Raw genomic sequence first — 23464 nt, 5'->3', positions numbered from 1 at the left:
ATTCCTCCTCTACCTGCTTAGGTAGCAACAGAAGGAAATTCCCGAGAGCCATAATGATACTTAACATTTTCCCTCCACTGTCAGAATGGCACCTGCTATTACTGTAACAGCCACTAATCACCATGACTACCAACCACCATTACCACCACCACTACCACCATCAACAACATCACCACCACCACCACCACCACCATCACTAGCATCACCATGACTGAATCATCATTACTATCATCATGACCACCACCACCATCATTACTATCATCATGACCATCACCATCATCACCACCACCACCACCATCATTACTATCATGGCCACCATCATTATCATTGCCATCACCATGGCTTGCATCATTATTACCACCATCATGACCACCACCACCATCATCACCACTACCACCACCATCACCATGACTGGAATCATCATTACCATCATCATGATCATCACCACCATCATTACTATCATCATGACCATCACCATGACCACCACCACCATCATTACTATCATGGCCACCACCACCATCATTACCATCATCATGACCACCACCACCATCATTACCATCATCATGACCACCATCACCATCATTACTATCATGGCCACCACCACCATCATTACCACCATCATGACCACCACCACCATCATTACCATCATCATGACCACCACCACCATCACTACCATCATCATGACCACCACCACCATCATTACCACCATCATGACCACCACCACCATCATTACTATCATGGCCACCATCATCATCATTGTCATCACCATGGCTTGCATCACCATTACCATCATCATGGCAACCTTGACCATCATCACCACTGACATCATCGCCACTGACATCATGACCACCACCATCAATCACCACCACCATCATCACCATCACGACACTACCGCCATCAATGACTATAATACACTAGGATCAAGAAAAATGGAACCAGGGTATTACCAAGGTTTTATTTGGATTATAAGCCCAAATACATTTTATTTTAGCCATTATGATAGAACTAAGGCCCTGAGCTCACATACCCCTTAGGCCTCAATTTCTTTACTACAATAAAATGAGGCTTGTTTTTTAATGTAACCAGAAGACATGTATATCAAGAGCTCTGAATAAAAGCACAGCAGGATGCAGAACCCAGGATAAAGGGCATAGTAAAAAGAGAACAAGGTGGCTCGAACAGTGGGTCATGGGATGGGGAGATGGCTCAGTGGTTAAGAGCACTGACTGTTCTCCCAAAGGTCCTGAGTTCAAATCCCAGCAACCGCATGGTGGCTCACAACCATCCATAACGAGATCTGACTCCCTCTTCTGGAGTGTCTGAAGACACCTACAGTGTACTTACATATAATAAATAAATAAATCTTAAAAAAAAAAAAAAAGGAAGAAAAGAAAGGTGGGCCAGCAGTTAAAAACACATTGCTCTTGCAAAGAACTCAGGTTCAGTTCCCAGCTCCACATTGGGCAACTTACAATGGTCTATAACTCAAACTCCAGGGGATCCACACCTCTGGTCTCTGCGGGAACCAGAACTCAAGTGTAAATACCCACACAGAGACATGTAGTTTAAAATAACAATAAAAATAATAAATCTCTTTTTAAGGAGACAAAGAGGAGTTGGACAGGCTGCCAGTCACGTCTGTGGCAGTGCAAGATGGCAGAATGAGAGAGTCTTACGTGGTCCATACTCATGACCTTATGGATGGGCGGACAGTGCACAGCCCACGGGCCTCCCTTCTCCATCTCTGCTAAAAGCAGTGGAAGCAATTAAGCTACATGTCCACGCCAGACAGGATGTGCAGCTTTTAGCAGGCAGCATGGATGTCTCCCTTGGCATCGTGGGGTGACTGTGGTCTGGGGTGTGGAGTCACATTCAGGACAAGCGCGGAATGGAAAGACTGCAGTATTTAAGCCTGACTGAAAGACTGCACCCCAGGCCTCAGTCAGAAGAAAGCCACGCATGCTTTCCTTTCCTTTGGCCTTGAGCCACTGAGACAGACAGACAGGAGACCACCTGGGCTGCTTTGTGTTGAATTTGTGCCATTTAAAGCCAAATCTGATAATCAGGAACACTTTGCAACGCTATTTGGGATTTGGGGGGCGGGGGGTTGTTTGGTTTGGTTTGGTTTAGTTGGTTTTTTTGTTTGTTTGTTTGGTTGGTTGGTTTTTGTTTTTTCGAGACAGGGTTTCTCTGTGTAGCCCTGGCTGTCCTGGAACTCACTCTGTAGACCAGGCTGGCCTCGAACTCAGTAATCTGCCTGCCTCTGCCTCCCAAGTGCTGGGATTAAAGGCATGCGCCACCACAGCCCGGCCTCTAACAGGTTTTAAGCAGAGCCAAGAGGTCTCTAATACACACAAGTCTTACGCAGTGCTCATAGGCAGACAAGCTGGGACAACTGAGGATCTAAATGGTGTGTCTCAAAAAAGAAAAGATCAGAAAATGTAAACAAACAAAAAAGTAAAAAACCTAAATGTACTTCGGCAAGTCAGGATCATACCCTTCCGACTGCATACTCATAGATATGGATGTGTGCAAAATATTTTTGTCTTCAAAATGTCCATGGCTGGGGCTGAAGGACGGGTCAGCAGTCAGGACTTTTGTTGCACTTGCAGAGGATCCAGGTTCAGACTCAGATCAGTCCCCAGCCCTCACATGGTGGCTCACAAGCATCCCTAACTCCGGTCCCAAGGGATGCAAGGCCATCTTGTGACCTCAGTGGGTACCAGGCATGCACAAGGCGCACGTACATACATGCAGGCAAAACACTGATACATCTAAAATAGATAGAGCTAAAAGTAGACTTGTTTTAATGTGGATGGCCCTTAGCCAAGTACTTCCTGTCATAGGGATCCATTCTAAGAAAATTATTACAGATGTAAATAATGATTAGGATGCAAAGATTCCCACGAAAACATTAGCTGTGACAGAAAATGTTACTTTTGTCCCAGCAAGTAGGGGTATGCATGTCCTGTTAGGAGGGAATCTTATGAAGTCTTTGTGGACATGGAACCGTGTTAAAGGCGGACCGCTGAGGCCATTGAAGTTTACCAAGCCCCTGTTAGATGCAGGTGATGAGTAAGCAGATATATCAATGACTGACAAGGAAAATCAGAGATTGGGGAGTGTTCAGATAAGTGATAACACTAAGGAGAAGTGTAAGGCATGCTGGGAGCAGGTGGCAACTGGATTCAAGGAAGTTTGGAGGGACCGTTAAGCAAGATTCCACTAATGCTCGAGCAAGACTCAACTAAGACACTGATGCTTACATCGTAATGACGGATGAAGGGGAACTAGGCAGAATAGAAATGGGAGGGGAAAACATCCCAGGTTAACAGCAGTTTTTAAATACGCATTTATGAAAGCATGGCTATTCGAACATAAGTGAACCCATTTGTACTCAAAGATATGTTGTCTATGTACAAATCTGTAAGTAGAGACTCTGAAGGAGCAGTCACCTCAACGCCGTGGTACATGCGTTTATTTCCGTTTTGATTTTCCTTTGCCTTTTGCTTGCTCATGTGTTCTGATTTTTCTTTCTGTCGTCAAGAAGTGCGAAAGGTATTCTGATGGATGAAGAAAGGAGGGCTGGCGGGTAGGCAGGCCATGTAGAGTCACATGGAGGGCTTGGGCTGTGCAGAGCATTAGAACTCCTTCCTCTCCTGATTCTCTCCTCCCTTCAGCTGAGATCAGCCCCAAAAGCATGTGCTCCCCTGCCTCCACTGTTCTGTTTGCTAGGGTATCTCTACTGCCCTGCAGCCACGTTCCCTCAAGCCAACACCGTTATACCTCTAAGCAGACTCCTCTGTCAATGCTGACCTCGAGACATCATGCATACAAAGAGACTGGCTAAGCTGTGCTCTGAAACCGTGGCTTGAATAACTATTGGAGGCAAGATAAATTATTCTAAAACAACTAGGTTCCGGTGATGGAATGAGGCGGAAGGGAACTAAAGCCCTTGCCGCTTGAGTCTGAGACCACTCTGAAGGGAGGGTGGCCCAAGATCCCCAGGTGGTGAGCTTGGCAGGCTTTCCAGGCTGTAGGGTAGGAAGTCTGTCCTGGCTCAAGGGAGCCAACGGCGCCTGGGATACTTCAGCAGACGCACAGCTCCAAGCTGAGACCACTCCTTCACGGGATGAGCCGGGGGTTCCTTACAGCACAGTATCAAGGCCCTTCCAACAAGGTCACTCCTGCCCAGCTGTGCGCTACAGTAGGGAAAATTAGATTCTACTGAGCAAAAATGTTAGCATTCACCGCTCTTCGCAAGCTCTTCCTCCAACCTTACTCATTCTCTGTGAAGGGCAGCGTGTGCTCACCACAGACAAGACATGTCTCCCAGGCTCCCAAAGCCCACAAACTAGCAGGGGACACTTCATCCCCACGTTAACAAAATACATGCATCCCACTGTGAGCATTTAAGACATGGTATCTTAGTTACAGACACCGTGACCAAAGCAACTCTTATAAGGACATTCAACTGGGGCTGGCTTACAGGTTCAGAGGTTCAGTCCATTATCATCAAGGTGGGAGCATGGCAGCATCCAGGCAGGCATGGTGCAGGAGGAGCAGAGAGTTCTACATCTTCATCTGAAGGCTACTGGTGGAAGACTGACTTCCAAGCAGCTAGGTCTTAAAGCCCTCACCCACAGTGACACACCTACTCCAACAAGGCCACACCTACTCTAACAAGTCTACATCCACTCCAACAAGGCCACACCTATTCCAACTAGGCCAAACCTCCAAATAGTGCCACTCCCTGGGCCTAATATATTCAAACCATGACACAAGGTAACAAAGAGGTCAAACAAGAGTCCCATTTTCACAAGAAATGAGGAGACAGATTAAAAAACAGACAGCTATGGTTTAAAACAAAAATAGTTCTGACATAGGATGGAAAGCGCCTTTGTGCAGAACTATGATAGTGGTCAAGGGGCTGTTCTGAGGAGAGCGCATGTGCAGCATGGGAGCCAGCCCACGAGTGTTGTAGTCACAGGGGGACAGGCCAGGACACAAGAGGATACCACACTCAGAGCAAGCACAGGCCACTTAGAAACCATGTGGCAGGGACACCTGACCAGGCCTGGTGACTCACAAGCCCAGTTGGCATCTCCAGCGGCCATCATTAGGAAAAAGCGATCCATGCACGTGGTACAGAGAGACGCTGACATCGGGAAGCTCAGCCTACAGGTTTCAGGGAGTCAGCCCAGGCATAGCACATGTGAGATCCTTAGGCAAGGCAACTTCTTCGTGCTGCGGACATTGGTAATTCTGCCCTCCTCCACGTGTCTACACCTTTACAGTGCTACAGGGAGCCCCTGGCTCCTGTCTGGGAGAAGTGACCAGAGAAGAACAAGGTGTAGACTCCGTGGGAAAGTACTAGGGCAGGTAAAAGGATCCTTGTCCTACTCAGAGGATATGCGTAATCAGATCTCTTTTCTCTACCTCCGCCCTCAGCAGGCCCAGTAGATGGTCTGGAAGTCCGCGCGGTTAACAAGCGTCCCACGTGACTGTGACGGTGGAGCTTGAGACTAATGAACCCTTTAACCCTGCCTCAGTTCCCGGTGGGGTGCAGCCGGCCGGCTGAAGCTTCGGTTCCCTCCAGTTGTCCACCGCACAAAGCACAGAGCACAGGTGATCCTCCTAACAGGCTGCATAGCTTTGCCTTCCCCCTGCCCGCCCCATCCTTCTCCCCACCTCATGCGCCCACCCTCGGTATTTTCCCAGCGCCTCAGGCTGCTGGGCACCCGCGCCATACCTGTGAACATTGCACAGAAGTAAGGGCTGCAGGCTGCCAGGACCACGCGGTGGGCTTCTACCTCCACGTCCTCTGCCACGATCATCACGTCACACAGCAGCCGCTTACTGTAAGACACCAGTGAGGCGACAGAGTCATGGCATGGACACCACGCCACACATGCACACCCCACCATCCCACCAGATCACACACTACTGGCATGGAGGCAAAGGACAGCCCGACTACTCTCTGTCTATTGAGCCCAAGGCTGCTTCGTTTGTCTTCAGGACCCTGATCCCCAAGTTCTGCAGTGACGAATAAGGACAAGGGTGGCTCAGGGACTGACTTAGTACCAAGGGATGACACGAGCGTGCCATTAGCAAGACCCGCCCCCTAGGGGCTCCATTGCATATGCAACACTAGTCAGAAACCAGTCAGACTCCGGTGTTTCTCCCAGATTTAACACAATCACCTAAAGACACCCTTACACACCCTGCTCCCAACAACCTTGTGCAAACTCCAACTGTTTCAATCTCTGAGAATCTTGCCAGGGGCTGAGGCTCTGTGGTAGTACACTTGCCTAGCATAAAGTCACGAGTTCAATTTCATGTACTGCTAAAAAGAAAAGGAACCACTGTCTGGGGCCAAGTACACAGCTCGGCAGGTAAAAGTGCTTGGTGTGCAGGCATGAGGATTTCAGTTTGGAGTCCCCGCTCCCACATTCAAAAAGTCAGGTGCGACTGTTAGCATGCCTGCAGCTCCCGAGCTTGAGAAGGGTAAAGAGAGTAAGATCTCTGGGGCTTGCTGGCTACCAGTCTAGTCTGAATTCAATAAGAGGCCCTGTCCCAAAGAACACTGCATCAGAGACTGGTAGTGTCATGGATTACGTAGAATACCCGATGTCCTCCTCTGCCCTCTGAATAAAGCCTCATATACTTATGTACACACACACACACACACACACACAATCTTATGGTCTGAGGATATGACTCAGTTGGTAAAGTATCTGCTATTAAAGCCTGAGAGGACCTGAGTTCAATCCCCCAGGAAGCCACTTTTTTTTTTTTTTTTTTTTTTTTTTTTTTTTTTTGGTTTTTTGAGACAGGGTTTCTCTGTGTAGCCCTGACTGTCCTGGAACTCACTCCGTAGACCAGGCTGGCCTTGAACTCAGAAATCCGCCTGCCTCTGCCTCCCAAGTGCTGGGATTATAGGTGTGCGCCACCACGCCCGGCAGGAAGCCACTTTTAAAAGCCAGACGCCAGCTGTGATGCAGGCCTCTAAATCCCAGCGCTAGGAAGGTAGAGACAAAAATATTATCCCTCAGCTTGCTGGCTGGCCTGTCCAGTCAAATATGCAAGCTCCAAGTTCTGCAAGAGGCTTCATCTCTAAAAACAAAACATACAATAAAACAGATATGTATATTGCAATACCAACATGCAAGGCATGATGTGTCCATGGATACAGGACTGACACAATATGTATGAGGATGTAGTGGCTATTCCTGGTTGTCAACCTGACTACAATGAACTATAATCCAGAATTGAAAGGCTCACCTGTGATCCTAATCTGGAGGCTGGGAGATACAAGTTTCTGACCTGGATCTTGGCATGGAGATCTTAAGGCACAGTGGCTATGAATTCCAGAAGATTCAGACAGGGAGATCTCTGAGTTCAAAGTCATCTGGGACAAAGCATGTCCCAGATCCAGGTGTAGTGGCACACCTCTGTCTCTCTCTGTCTCTCTGTCTCTCTCTGTCTCTGTCTCTCTCTGTCTCTCTGTCTCTGTCTCTCTCTGTCTCTCTCTCTTCTCTCTCTCTCTCTCTCTCTCTCTCTCTCTATCTATCTATCTATCTCTATCTCTATCTCTATCTCTTCCTTTTCTCCCCACTTCAGCCTGCTTGCCTCGTGGGACTGAACAACTGCTGGATCCTTGGACTTCCATCCACAGCTGCTGCTGACCATCGTTGGGGAGTTACAGACCGTAAGTCATCAACAAATCCCCTTACTCTATAGAGACTACCCATAAGGTCTGTGACTCTAGAGAACCCTGACTAATACAGGGGGTAACCAGCTGGATGTGAGGCCTGTACCACAAGAGATAATTCAGGCCTGGGGCTGCAAACTGGTCAAAAGCCCATGGCTCAAGAGGCCATAATCTTTAGGAGGGAATCTACAGTTATTGGCTTGCTAAACAGCATGCAGTCCCACAGCCCAGGTGCATACTTATAACTACCATTTAGAGCTACCAGCAGTCTTGACCAGAAAACCTTTTCACTACAATGGTAAGGACTTACTGCAGAGACTCTAAGCTGGTCATGCTAAGAATAAGTGTCTACTGAACGTTGACCCCTTAAAGAGACATGTGTATCAGTCTCCAGCCCAAGGCTCAGGGAACGTCATAGAAAACAGGTAGAAAGGCTCTAAGAGCTGGAGGCTGGGAGGCGTGCTGTGACACTCTGTCTTCAGGACACGGTCCCTGTTCTCGTGAGCTCTGCAGCTGTAATTAGCCGCACAAGGCTGAAACGCAAGGTAAGTCAACACTCAGACGAGAAGCGGTTACCAGCCAACAAAGGAGAGGATGGAAAAGGGAGCTGTGGGTATGTTGGGGCGCCTGGGAGCTGGGAGGGGAGTTTGGGTGTACAAATGATCAGGAAACATTGTTTGCATGTATGAAATTATCCAAAAGTTAAAGATATTCTTTTTTTTTTTTTCCTCGAGACAGGGCTTCTCTGTATAGCCCTGGCTGTCCTGGAACTCACTCTGTAGACCAGGCTGGCCTCGAACTCAGAAATCCGCCTGCCTCTGCCTCCCAAGTACTGGGATTAAAGGCGTGCGCTACCACCACCCGTTAAGATATTCTATTTAAAATGAAATGGAGAGTGACTAAGGGAGATGCCCAACACTGAGCTCTTAGCCTCCACATGTATGTACACACGTGATGATTCATGAGCCTCTAAACATAACACACACACACACACACACACACACACACATACACACACACATGAACTTTCTATCTTTTCATATGGCCGTCACCCGTACTTCACCGTGAACTTGGAAGAGGAATTAGCAGATGTAATCTTGTATCCTGGACATCAGGCTGTATACCTGTCACATGATAGGCCCTGCATCTTTATCAACAAATAAATGAAATTACTCAATCCACGTTCACTGACAGAATGGGTGGTGGAGAGCTGGGCTTGGTGGCACGTGCTGTAATCCTAGCTATTCAGAAGGCTGAGGCAGGGGGATCTGAGGCAGGAGTTCAAGGCCACAGGTGAGTGGTCTTGTGAGACTGTGTCTCAAAACAAAAAGTAAAATAGGCCTTGGGGCAGTGGTTCTCAACCTGTGGGTCATGACCTCTTTGGCAAATCTCTATCTCCAAAAACATTTATATTACAATTTGCCAAAGTAGAAAAGTTACAGTTATGAAGTAGCAACAAAAGTGATTTCATGGTTGTGGATCACCACAACATGAAGAACTGTATTAAATGTTTGCAGAGTCAGGAAGGTTGAGAACCACTCGCTTAGGGTATAGGAGTGGAGGGGTGCCTGCCTGGCATATTTAAGATTCTGGGTTCACTCCCCAGCATCTCATAATAGAAAAAAATGGATATATGAGAACCTAAAGGTGCCCCAAGACCCTGCCAATCCAAGATCTTTTCCATCACCCTTCCAAGTCATTGATGTAATATCATTTGCTGAGCTATCTTATTTAGGCATTTCTCCCCAGGCACAATCTCATTTAATCCTCTCTACAACCAACTCCCCAGATAAAGCTAATGATTATTCCTGCATCCTTCAGTGAAGGAACTGAGGCCCAGAGAAATCAATACATTTCTCAGAGGAACACAGGAAAGTAGAAATGGGATTTTTAAAGCAAGTAACTGAGTCCCCAAGCCCCGTCTGTGGCACCCTGGCCACCACTAATCTCTTCCTTAAAGCACTAGCGACAGAAGCAGAGGCAATGGAGACAGGTGCCTCTCCACTGTGGTTTGATGGTGGTTTTGTCATGTCTGGCCTCTATGTGAGGATGATGAAGTCAATGAGTCTGTTATGGCTGAGAGATGGAAGAGAAGTTTTATATCTGCTGCCTCTGGAACAGCACATTTAGCCATTGTCAGCCACCAGGGCACTGTTTCAGCTTCTCTAGAGAAACAGAATCATAAATCCTGAGACAACAGGATCTTCAGATGCGCTCGCTGGCCTTCAACAGCATTCAGCCTGTGAAATCCAAAGAAAGGAAGAGAAGCCCAAACCAGAAGACCAAATCCTGAATGCAGGTCTCTAGACTGTAAATATAGTGTTCTCTTCAAAGTATCCCAAGGCTTTATCAGTAGCTGACATTTAGGGTGAGAAAAGACAAGGAGCGGTACGCTGGTGGAGGGAATTCTGAGAAGGGTAAGACCTTTGGGAACTAAGTCGTCAGGACTATTAGAACCTCATTCTGCAGCAGAGGGCACACACAGGAGCAGAGCTGACTCTGCCCTAACTCACCACAAGAACATCAGCAGATAAGCTCCCCCCATTTTTCTTGGCTGCCTTAGCTGAGACTAATATTGTGGGGCCCAACTGTGAGGCCACAGTGAGACTCTTGTCTAAAACAGATTTTTTTTAATATCAAAAAGAGCAAGAACTGGGCTAGAGAAATGGCTCAGCAGCTAAGAGCACTGACTGATCTTCCAGGAGTCCTGAGTTCAATTCCCAGCAACCACATAGTGGCTCACAACCATCTGTAATGGGATCTGATGCCCTCTTCTAGTGTGTCTGAAGACAGAGACAGTGTACTCACATAAAATAAAAAATAAAATAACAAAAAAAAAAACAAAAACGAGAGAGAGAGAGAGCGAGAGAGCGCAAAAACCAGCCTCTCCAAACAAACAAAAACAGATACTAACATAAAAACAGGTATGGTGATGGTATCACAATTGTCAACTCGATGAGACCTAAGATTACCGGGGAGATGGCTGTAGGCATGCCTAAGGGGATTAACTTGATGATGTTACTTGAGATGAAAAACTCTGTCCACCATGGGTGCCGTCATTCCCTAGGTTGGGCTTCTGAACTACATAAAGAAGAAAAAGTGAACTAAACACAAGCATTCACTGCTCCTGATGCTTGACTGTGAACATAGTGTGACCATCTGCCTCCTGCTCCTGCAGCTGTGACCTCCCGACACTGGTACACTCTAACCTCAAACTGTGACCCCAAATAGGCTTCTTATCCTGTAAGCTGCTTTTGTCAGAGTATTTTAATCACACCAGCAGGAATACTAAGATGGCTATGTAAATCAACAGAAAAGAATTAGAATTAGAAGCCCATTTAAAAAAAAGTGGGCTTTGTTCTTTTTAAATGTATTTTATGATACTTATGGTCAAATTAAGTTGTGAGGGTGCATGACTGTGTGTATGTACGTGTGTGTAGAGGTGTGCATGTATGCACACGCGTATGGAGGCCTGAGGTTACTGACAGCTGTCTTCTTTTGATTGAATTACATGTATTCATTTTGCTGGGGGTGGAGGACAAAACATGGCAAGTGTGTGTTTCTGTGAAGGTCAGAGAACAACTGGCTGGAACCAATTCTCTCCTTACACAGTAACAGTCCTAGAGCTCAAACCCGGGTCATAAACTTTGGCAAACAGTTGAGCCAATTTGCAAGCCCTCCACCTCACGTCTGAGCCAGGGCCGCCTACTGACACTGTAACTCACCACCGACTGACTAGGCTGCCTTGCTGCAGGGGTCTGTCCGCCAGTCTCTTCCGTTCAGCCTCCACCCTCATCGCCCTCAGTACCTGCCTTGTTCCCCGGGGGCTGCGGGCCTGAACTAAGTTCCTTATGCCTGGCAAGCACTTTGCCCTGTGAGCCACCACCCCAGCCCCTTAACTTTTTACAAGTGTTCCACAACCAGCCACCTGTGAAGTAACAGTCTTTTCAAGAAATAGTGACAAGATAGCTGGCTATAAGGACGTGGTTAGACTGATGCCTCAAATGTATACAAAATGGCTCCAAAGTAAAGCAAACCCCTCAGTATAAGACTCAGAAATATCAGCCTAGTAGAAGTCACAGCTTCGGATAAAGCAATGGCCTCCTAGTTATCACGCCAAAAGAATAAATCACAAAAGAAAAGAGGCCACCAAGTAAGATGCCCGTGTTTCAAACATTTGCAGTTTAAAGGAATCATTGGGAAATATGGATTTCCAATCCTTAGAATGATATTTTTTGGCAAAACATTTATACATTTAAATGGGCATCTACCTAGAATATAAAACCAAAACTCTAACTTATACCCGAATAAGCAACAGGAAAATGACCTAATTTTAAAGTGGAGACAAGGAATTGTCAAAACATATCTTTCAAAACTCATCTTTCTAAATAAGACTGCAAAACAAACAGTAATCACAAGAGGCAATGCTCACAAGTGTTGGAGAAATTCAAAATCATCACATTTCACCCCTTGCCCACTGCAATACCTATGAACAAAATCACATTCGATAACAAATATCAGAGAGGAACTAGAGAAACTGGAAAAGAACAACCTCATGTCTACATGCTCCCTATGCCCCACCCCCCATGCCTATGCCCTCCCTATGTCCTCCCTACACCCCACCCTACACTCCTATGCTTTCACTATGTCCTCCCTACACCCTGCCCCCCATGCCTATGTCCTCCCTACATCCTCCCTACACCCCACCCTACACCCCTATGTCCTCCCTACGTCCTCCCTATGCCCCACCCCCATGCCTATGTCCTCCCTACATCCTCCCTACACCCCACCCTACACCCCTATGTCCTCCCTACGTCCTCCCTATGTGCCAACCCCCATGCCTATGCCCTCCCTACGTCCTCCCTATGCCCCACCCCCATGCTTATGTCCTCCCTACATCCTCCCTACACCCCACCCTACACCCCTATGTCCTCCCTATGTGCCAACCCCCATGCCTATGCCCTCCCTATGTCCTCCCTATGCCCCACCCCCATGCCTATGTCCTCCCTACATCCTCCCTACACCCCACCCTACACCCCTATGCCCTCCCTACGTCCTCCCTATGCGCCAACCCCCATGCCTATGCCCTCCCTACGTCCTCTCTACACCCCACCCTACACCCCTATGCCTTCCCTACATCCTCCCTACACCCCACCCCCCATGCCTATGTCCTCCCTACATCCCCCCACACCCCTACGTCCTCCTGACCTGTATCCTCCTACCCATATATCCACACGCAAGAAAGGAAGACGCACATAACACAGAGACGTGTACCTAATTTTAGGATTAGAAGTGTATCTAATTTGAGGATTAAAGGCAAGTGGTGCTTGCTATAGACGAAGGCCTAATCTGTTACCTGCCCAGGATGAAATACAACTCTCCAATTAAAAAGATGAAACACTACCATGTGCTACAGCTTAGATGAACTACAAACTGTGACATAAGACAGTGTAGTCACACACACACACAATAAGTTAAGTCTGAGGGCACGTTTATAATGCCAGGCAAACCTCTGGAGCCCACAGACCATCTGGCCTAGCCCTACTAGGTGACTTCAAGTCACTGAGAGACCCTGTCTCGAAACAATGGAATGACCCCTGAGGTATGCCACTGACAATGACCATATCTTTTGGCTCTAAAGTACACACATGCATATGCGCGTGCACCTTACACTTCAGAAACCTGTGCACACACACTTCAGAGACCGAAAGAAAGGAAGAAAGGAAGAAAGAAAGAAAGGAAGGAAGGAAGGAAGGAAGGAAGGAAGGAAGGAAGAAAGAAAGAAAGAAAGAAAGAAAGAAAGAAAGAAAGAAAGAAAGAAAGAAAGAAAGAAGGAAAGAGACCCAATGTATGATTCTAAAATAATCAAATGTATAGAGACAAGAGGCAGGCCAGTGGTTGCTGGGGATAAAGGCAGCGGTTGCAGAGGGAGCAGGCAAGTCCCAAGTATGCTGCTGCAGACTTTCTTTTGGGAAAGATGAGACTATTAAAGCAGTTCGGTGACTGTCGGTGCCTTAAATTTCACAATTTAATCAGGGAAACTGCAGAGCACATTAGTCAACTCCTCGTAAAGCTACTAAGGAAAGGAAAGCCCAGGTAGCCTGCTCAGATGGTCCCTTACAAGCCATGAGTTCGCAGTACCCAACGACTGAAAAGACGCTGGCTCAGTAGGGAGCAGCAGGCAAAGGCGCTGGCCCAGCAAGAGTGGCTACCTGAGCTCAGCTCCACAGAGCTGTCCTCTGGTCTTCACAAACGCATTGAGGCATGGGCGCCCAGGTCTGTCTGTCTATCTGTCTGTCTGTCTGTCTGTCTCTGTCTCTCTCTCTCTCTCTCTCTCTCTCCCTTTCTCTTGTGCTCACGCACGTGCGCGCGCGCACACACACACACCATGCAACACATGCATGCACAAATAGTACTAATTTTTTTAAGAGGCCATAGAACTGCTTGTAGCAGGTGACAATGAAAACCAACAGAGGGCCAGGGGACTGCTTAGTAAAATAATGCATGCTTATCAGGCACAAGCAAGCTTCAGGAGAGAGAGGGAGAGAGAGGGGGGAGAAGAGGAGAAAAAGGAGGAGTGGGGGCAGAGGGAATTGTAAACACTGGCTGGTCGCTCGTCCTTCCCGCTCCCCTCTTTCGGGCTCTGAAAAGGACTTGTCTCCAGCACCCACCTGCTGGCCTCTAGGTCAGGAGACACAGCCACCAGGGGACTGCCACCCAAAAGCAGCACAGCCAGAACCAGCACAGACTTTCAAAGAAGGGGCAGGACTGAGTGGTTGCCATGCCAACAGCTCATTCTCTACCACAGAAGTAAAAGGAATAGGAAACTCGGGAGTTGTGTGATTCATAAGTTGCAAAGAGCCTGTGTGCTGGGACTGAAATAGCTCCAAAGTGAGGGTGGGACCATGGAGACAGCATGAGGAGCTGCCCAGACCCCGGGGACTCTGGAGGAGTCGGCGGAGCCAAGCCTGCCTACCTGCTCTCCAGTAAATGCCATTAAAGTCATCCAGATCAATAATGCAGTCTCCCTTCTCCCTGCCTAACCTGTGCTACTCAGCTTTTTAAAGAGACAGCCTTCAACAGCCTTCGACTGTCTTGGGACTTGATATTGCCTCTCAATACCACAAGAATACAAGCTTCCCTGAGGGACAAGGCTTTGATTCTCTTACCCGCTCTGCACACTGCACAGCGTGGTTACCCTACCATCAAACTAACAGTGACAGAGGGCTCATGGGCCTTGACAGTAGCTAAGGCATCCTTACCATTCTCCTCCGGGCTGTTGAAATCTACTCTGTTGCTGGGAATTGATTCTATAGAAATATTCGCTATGGTGCACACATATTAACAACTCCTAACAACCCAGTAAGCACGGTATTATGACCAGCTCCACTGATGGAGCCAGGTCAAGGAGATTAAGTTGCCCAGGGCCACATGGTTAGCATGTGCTAAACCAGAGTCTGCCTGTGAGACGGACACCCTGATGGGACGTAACTTCTAGAAGAGGGTTTCACAAGAGGCGATAGACAAGACCCATCAGCAGGGAGCTGGCTTTTATTTTAAATAAGCCAAATGTGGAATGCCATCTACCCGTATCTGATCAACATTAGAGAATAGTAATGTGGCGGGTGGGGGTGGGGGTGGGGGATGATGTTCATCAACAGAACTAAGAAAGAAAAGTCAGAACTGAGACATGCTAAAGAGAAAGCAGTTCCCTAAAGATCGATCCGCAGGTGCCACTAACACAATTATACGGGGCTTTAAAGAGATAAACCCTGATTTTTATTTTATGTATATAGAGAGGTGTTTGGACTGGGATCACAAACAGTTGTGAGCTGCCAGATGGGTGCTGGGAATTGAACACACATCCTCCACAGGTGCTCTAAAATGCTGAGCCACGACTGTATGTGACTTACTGGTCATCCTCATTTCCTCCAAGCTCTGCAGTAAATATAGTCTGGAGGGAAGGCGAAGACAGAGGGCGGGCGACTCTGCTGAAACCTGGACTAAAAATGTCCCCAGTCAAACATAAGCAGTGTGATTCATCTGAGCCAAACAGAAAGAGAAAGGATATAGTATTCATCTGATCTCAGCAAAGGCTGTGGCACTTAGACGGGCGCTTCCCCAAACACTATACGAGAGTCTGCGTCAGGCATGTGTGGGAAGTCTTGGTCCGCCCTGGTGGAGTATCTAATATGCCTACGTACATTCTCCAGGCCTTCTGAGTTTGAGTGTGAGCCTTCGTTTTCCCGGTGTCTAGAAGGAGCTAGCCTTCCTCGGACACTGACGTGCTGAGTCCTAAAGGAGAAGGAACAGTACAGCTATTGGGACGTCAGACCCAAGTCAAGCAGATGCTCTTGAAGAAAAAAATGAGAGTCAGTAACCAAGGGGCTCAGATGCCTTCTAACTTTAAAGTGAAGAGGCGGTGGTAGGCCAGGGTGAGGCAAGAGAAACCCGTGTGTCTGTTCTGAGGTCTGCAGCTGGCTGGACAGGCAAACCCTGGCATGGTGAGAAGGCCCACTCTTCAGTCGGATGACTGACATAATCTGTACACTGAGGCGGTAAGTGTGGAGCTCCACCGTGTCTAGGACCTCGCAGAGATTCTTGGGTGACAGAAGATCCGAGTCCATGGGTGTGACCTCCATCCCTCCCCAGTGCCAAGTTCCAGACTTTCCAGGGAATCCAACAGGTGGCCTCACAAATTCAACAGCATGTCATGTGTTGCTTACTTTAATTTGGGATGTGTGAGTGTGTATGTGTGTGTGTGTGTATGTGTGTGTGTGTGTGTATGTGTGAGATGTATGTCTGTGTGAGTGTGCATTGTGTGTATGTGTTATGTGTATGTGTGAGTGTGTATGTGTATACATGTGTGTGTATGTAAGTGTGTATGTGTATACATGTGTGAGTGTGTGTGAATTCAAGTGTGTATGTGTGTGGTGTATGTGTGTATGTGTGTGAGTGCATATGTGTATATATGAGTGTGTGTATGCATGTAAGTATACATGAGGTGTGTGTATGTGTATGTATGTATGTGTGTGCATGTGTATAAGTGTGTACTTGTGTATGTGAGTGTATATGTGTATACTGTGTATGTGAATATGTATGTTTATGCATGTGTGAGTTTATATGAATGTGTGTATGATGTATGTGAGTGTATGTGTTGTGTGTGTATATGTGCATGTATATTGGTATATGTGAGTGTATGTGTGTATATATATGTGTAACTGTGTATTTGTGTACATGTGTTATATGTGTGTGCATGTGTATATGTGAATGTGTATGTTTATGTGTGTGAGTGTGCATGAATGTGTGTGTGATGAGTGTGTGAGTATATGTGTTGTGTGTGTATAAGTGAGTGTGTATGTGTTGTATGTGAGAGTGTATGAGTGTATATGTGTGTGTGAATGTGTGTAAGTGTATACTTGTGTATGTGAGTATATGTGTTGTATGTGTGTGTATGTGTGTATGTGAGTCTGTATGTTTATGCATGTGTGAGTATGAATGTGTGTGTATGTGTTGTGATGTATGTATGTGTGTATGTGTTGTGTGTGTATATATGAATATGTATGTGTTGTATGTGAGAGTGTGTGTATATATGTGTGAATGTGTATTTGTATGTGTGTTGTATATGTGTGTATATGAGTATTATGTTTATGCATATGTGAGTATGCATGAATGTGTGTGTATGTGTGAGTGTGCATGAGTGTGTATATATGTGTGAATGTATATGCACGTGAGTGTATATTATATGCATTTGTGAGTGTGCATGAATGTATTAAGTAAGTGTGTGAGTGTGCACGAGTGTGTGTGTGGTAAATTCTGGACCACGCAGAAAAGAGAAATGAGAAAATAGCAGAAGGAGAACTTCAGGGCTGGCGAGGCGGCTTGATGAGTAAAGGAACTTGCCACGTGAGCCTGGCAGCTTGAGCGGTGCCCAGAACCCACATAAGGGTGAGGAGAGGACTCTGACTCCCAGGAGCACGCTGTGACACACACGTACACAAACACATACACATATGAACGCATAGATGTGTACTGTAACACAAACGCCCATACACACAGATGCATGCTGTAACGTGCCAGCATATGTGTGTGTGTGTCTATAAAGGCCAGTGGTGGAGCACGCCTTTAATCCCAGCACTTAGGAGGCAGAGGCAGGCAGATTTGAGTACGAGACAAGCCTGGTCTACAAAGTGAGTTCCAGGACAGCCAGGGCTGCACAGAGAAACCCTGTCTCGAAAAAAAAGAAAAAAGAAAAAGAAAATGAAAAATAATCCAAACAAACATGCATACATACATGTATAGATGCATACAAACATGCATACATACATGTATAGATGCATACAAACAATGATAAAGTTCAGAGGATTTTTTAAAAGAGTCAAATAGGATGTCTGTTTAAATATGTTTCTGCTTCATCCTTTAAGAATAAATAAATCTGTGTGCCGGTGCCTGGCTTCCCTTCTTGTAACACACTTGCATTAAGGCTGTTTTCAACAACCCTTCACATTCTTGACCTTATGGCCACCGCCCACTCCTGCAGGGCTGGGCCAGTAACTGAGACAGGAAGAAACGCTGCTCGCTGGCTGGCTTCGTGCGGGGAAAACACTTCCAGAGCCAGAACCCACTGGCAGCTCACCTGCCAAACGCACACCAGCCTTCCGAAGGCCCCCGTGCCCTCCTCGCTCAGCTTAGGGGATCGGGTGCCCTCTCACCTCAGCCTTTCTTTACAGTGTTAACATTTCAGGAGAGGCGGAGTCTGGAAATTGTGTTGCTCCCTTCCGGAGCCAAGCTCAGCCCCAGGAATCATGGAGGGAAGCCAAATCTATGCCAGCCACAGTCTCTGTTCTGCAACTGCGTGTCAGTGCTCAGTGATTCCAATATCAGTCCTCAGGTTTACCCACAGCCTGCTCTAACCATGAATGAATACCCCTTGGGATGAGCCACTGGTATTAAACAAATACCAAGGGGAGAGGATTCAGTGTCAGAGTCTGAAATGGGGGAAGATGGAGAGTGGGTAAAGAAGAGTCAGACTTCAGTGGGTGGTGTGTCCCAGCGTCTGTTCTCAGCCCCTGATGAAGCTCACCTTCGCAGCTCATTCATGACCTTGAAGGCCTTCCCCATGTGGGCAGGGTTGACGGTCACAGTCCTCCGGTTCTTCTCGTCATCCTCGGCCTGCGCTGCGGGCTGAGGGCTCGGCTTGACGCTGTCAAGAGGAAGAGGGAGGGAAAGAGAGGTTGCATGTTAGTAATCCCAGTTGTGCACCTTCCCTGAGCCTCATGGGGTTCAGCACCCGCAGGGGACCTCTCTGTCAGCCTGTCCTACCCACCCGAGGCTCAGCCATGGAGGAAATGATGTGGGACCCTCCAGTGCCAGTGCCAGTGCCGTGGCACATTTCTCTTGAGGGACCCAGGCTCCAGCTCAGGTTCTCCCACCGAGCACTGTGACTTTGTGACAGGTCTTTATCCTCCACCTAGACTTCCCTCCCTCCCCAAAAAAGAAGTGATATAAGTACTAACATGCGCTACACAGGGATACTGGTTCACTTAGCATTTAGTGGGAACCAATATGGAACAGACACTGTATTTCAGTTACTGGGAAACATGCTGATAAACCAGTCCCCAGACCCCAAACCCCAGTCCCCAGATCCTCTCATCTCAAAACTCAGAGTTCAGTGAAGGAAAAGAAGAACCAAGCAACGGTCCAACATCGCATCTTAACCATTAGAATTCCATAGGAGCTGCAGAAGCACAAGGGATCGATTTGCTAGAGAAAAACCTCCCAAAAGAAGAGACCTAGCCGAGGGGCTCAGTGCATCCAGGTTCAAAAAAAAAAAAAAAAAACAGGGCAGACAGTGTCCTAGGCAACGGGAACAGCCTATGGGGAAAGTAGACAGTACTCAGAGACAGTAGAGGAGACCTATTAGTCGGGAGAATTGTCCTCCTGAACCAGAGAAAGGGCTGGAATGGGCATCCATAACCTAGAAAACCCACAGTGGCCAGAGTGTGGAGAACAGGGCTCACGTGTGAAGGCATTTAGGAACCCATAATTCTGCTCAAGGATAGCAGGTGGCTCAGACCAGAACTGAGGACCTGCGGCTCCTCCCAGCTCCTGGCCCGTGAGGGCGGGTCTCCTTGACTGGGCGGGTCTCAAGGGTCCTGCATCTGTTGCCACCTCCCCTCACAAACTGCTGTCGACAGAGATACTTTGTTAAGAGGGCATTCCGAAGGGCTACGAGTCTTTAGAGATTTCACACTAGGATTCATCCCTCTTTGAAATGCCAGGCCCACAGTTTGTCTGACTTCTCCCTCCCCAGCCTTCCCTTCCGCATGCCCATGAGCTCTGGGGCTGTTTGGGGTCCTTGCCCAAGGAAAACACCTGAACAGAGAAAGGCAAATATCGAGATGCACAAAAATGACGAGGATTGTGTATTTGAGGCTGCTCTTTCAGAGGACCAGAGGCTGGCTCCCTGCACCCACACGGCAGCCGTACGACTCAGACCCAGGAGCTCTGACACCATTTTCTGGCCTCTGCCAGCATCAGGCACGCGTATGATACGCAGACACGCATGCATTCAAAACACTCATACACACAAAAAAATATAATTAAAAATCTCAAGCCAGGAACTAGAGATGGCTCAGATGTTAAGAGCACTGGCTACGACAGGTGGTGGTAGCGCACACCTGTAATCCCAGCACTCTGGGAGGCAGAGGCAGGCAGATTTCTAAGTTCAAGGCCAGCCTGGTCTACAGAGTGAGTTCCAGGACAGCCAGGGCTATACAGAGAACCCTGTCTCGAAAAAACAAAATCCAAAAAACAAAAACAAAAAACAAAACAAAACAAAACAAAAAACAAAAAAAACACAAAAAGAGCACTGGCTGCTCTTCTAGAGGTCCTGAGTTCAATTCCCAGAAACCACATGGTAGCTTACAACCATCGAGAATGAGATCTGGCGCCCTCTTCTGGCCTGCATGTGTACATGCAGACAGACCACAGTATACATAATAAATAAATATTAAAAAATAGCTCAAGGGCTGGAGAGATTGGCTCAGCGGTTAACAACACTGATTGCAGCTGGGTGGTGGTGGCGCACACCTGTAATCCTAGTACTCTGGGAGGCAGAGGCAGGTGGATTTCTGAGTTCGAGGCCAGCCTGATCTACAGAGTGAGTTCCAGGACAGCCAGGGCTATACAGAGAAACCCTGTCTCAAAAAATAAATAAATAAATAAATAAATAAATAAATAAATAAATAAATAAATATAAAAAATTAAAAAAAAGGACACAGATTGCTCTTCTGAAGGTCCTGAGTTCAAATCCCAGCAACCACATGGTGGATCACAACCATTCATAATGAGATCTGATAGCCTCTCCTGGTGCGTCTGAAGACAGCTACAGTGTACTTACACATAATAAATAAATAAATCTTTTTTAAAAAATAGCTCAAGCCAGAACATGTGGTCAGAAAGAGGACACACCCAGCAAAGATGAGAACTTTGCACCCCGATGTCAGAAGAGTATTTCCTACTTCCTAGTAAAGTTCTACTCATACTAACTTTTGATATGCAAGCTCTCTATTAGATACTAAATTTTATTCCACAGTGTCAAACAAAAAGGTCAAATTTTCCCACAGGTTCCACTTATTGATCTTATTTTTCCCATTCCCTAGTTCACAAAGCTTCAAACACATAGTGATTTTTTTTTAACTTTCTAGCCAGTTGCATAGGTCAGTGTATACAAATACTGTTCTTTAATAATGTCTAATTTCAGACAGGTCAAGTCCTCAAGCCTTTGATAATTCCTGAGAAATACCTTGTGTCTTCTCTCTAGTCCCTTTATTCTTTCTACAAGTTTTCGTCTCATCTCGTTAAGTTCCATGAAAATCCCTGAGAGGCCTCTGATAGAAACTACACTGACTTTACAGATCAATTTATATTGCACCAGTATCTCTTTTAAATTATTTCTTCCTATCCATGAATATGGGATACCCTCTATTTACTTAGATCCTTTAAAACTTTGTTGTTGTTGTTGTTGTTGTTGTTGAAACAGGGTTTCTCTGTGTAGCCCTGGCTGTCCTGGAACTCACTCTGTAGACCAGGCTGGCCTGGAACTCAGAAATCCACCTGCCTCTGCCTCCTGAGTGCTGGGATTAAAGGCATGTGCCACCACTGCCTGGCTAAAATTTTTAGTGTGTGTGTGGACGTCTGTGTGTGTGTATGTGTGTGTGTGTGTGTGTGTGTGTATGTGTGTATGTGTGTATGTATGTGTGTATGTGTATGTGTATGTGTATGTGTGTGTATGTGTGTGTATGTATGTGTGTGTGTGTATGGGTGTGTGTATGTGTGTACGTATGTGTGTATATATGTGTGTATATGTGTGTGTGTATATGTGTGTATGTGTGTATGTATGTGTGTATGTATGTGTGTATGTGTATGTGTATGTGTGTGTATGTGTGTGTATGTGTGTATGTATATGTGTGTGTGTATATCTGAGTGTACATATGTGTACCCCATGTGCCCACAGAGGCCAGAAGAGAATTTCAGGTCCCTAAAACTAGTGTTAGCAGTAGTTGTGAGCTTCAGTGAGAGTGCTGGAAACTGAACTCTGGCGTCTGCAGGACAGGTAAATGATCTCAACCGCCGAGCCAGCTCTCCAGCTCCTCGGATCCTTCCTAACGTCTCTCCAGCTCCTGCGGATTTCTATCTGAGGATCTTAGACACAATTGTTAGATTTTCTCCTAAGTATAGTACAGCTTTTCTTGATATTTTATAATAGAAATTGTTCTTTTTAAGGTATACTGGATGACTGTTGCAATTTACGCAATGCAACTACATTTACAAACTGATCTTCTAGCCAGCCTCCATACTAAATGATCTCACTGTATCAAATCATTTGACCATCGGTTCAATTAAATGTTCTTTGGAGATAAACTGTATATTATCAGTGTATAATGCCAGGTCTGGAGAGGTAGCTCAGCAGTTAAGACCATTTACTGCTCTTGCAGACGTCCAGAGTTCAGTTCCCAGAACTTTCACAGCAGCTTACAACCACATGTAACACTACTTCTGGGGACCCGAAACCCTCTTCAGGCCTCTGTGGGCTCCTCTCTGTCTCTGTCTCTCTGTCTCTCTGTCTCTCTATCTCTCTCTCTCACACACACACACATACACACACACACACACACACGTGCACACTACACTCTTTGTGTATATGTGTGTCCCAGGTAGGCATTGTGCGTATGATTCTCCTGCCTCAGCTCCCTGAGTGGATGGATGATAGGCCTGTGCCACCAAGCCTAGCTTCTATATTTTCAAATAATTTTACTCTTATGGGTATTTTGTTTGCATGTATGTCCATGTAGCACACGTGTGTACCTAGAAGCTGTGGAGGCCAAAAGAGGGCATCTCGTCCTCCAGAGCTGGAGTTAGGAACAGCTGTGAACTGCCTACAGAGTCTGAGAACCAAAGCCCAGCCAGGTCCTCAGGAAGAGCAGCCCGTGCTCAGAGAGATTGCGGAGCCAGGCCTCCCTGCAGCACTTTGAGGTTTCTTTTTTTCTTTAGACCAATTCGTATTACATAATTCTATTCATCTTTGCGCATCTCTTTACTGAGAAAGCTTTTGTACTGGCTAAGAGGACAAAACAAGGCCAGGCTGGCTTGGGGCTCATCTGTAACCCAGTCGGCCATCCTCATCACAGGCCTCATTCCACAGATACTCCAGTGCCTCCCACTATGTGTGCTTATTATAGGATTTTG

The 23464-nt window shown here is 46.8% G+C and overlaps 1 protein-coding gene across 6 annotated transcripts in view; it reads right to left on the bottom strand.

Annotated features, from left to right (window-relative positions):
* Klhl3 (kelch like family member 3) overlaps positions 1 to 23464 on the bottom strand; it is a 130371-nt gene that overhangs the window by 86656 nt on the left and 20251 nt on the right. For 5 of the 6 annotated variants that reach the window (XM_052157324.1, XM_052157328.1, XM_052157323.1 and 2 more), the window contains exons 2-3: positions 18798 to 18917; positions 5753 to 5859 (exon numbers count right to left, since the gene is read on the bottom strand). In XM_052157324.1, the coding sequence (XP_052013284.1) occupies positions 5753 to 5859; positions 18798 to 18917 (227 nt within the window). The remainder of the gene's footprint in view (positions 1 to 5752; positions 5860 to 18797; positions 18918 to 23464) is intronic. The other variant, XM_052157326.1, reaches the window with a different exon arrangement.

The sequence above is a fragment of the Apodemus sylvaticus genome, chromosome 14, assembly GCF_947179515.1.
Source record: "Apodemus sylvaticus chromosome 14, mApoSyl1.1, whole genome shotgun sequence".
Lineage (NCBI taxonomy): Eukaryota > Metazoa > Chordata > Mammalia > Rodentia > Muridae > Apodemus > Apodemus sylvaticus.
The sequence above is the reverse complement of the archived record's forward strand: the minus strand, read 5'-3'. Positions and strand labels throughout refer to the sequence as shown.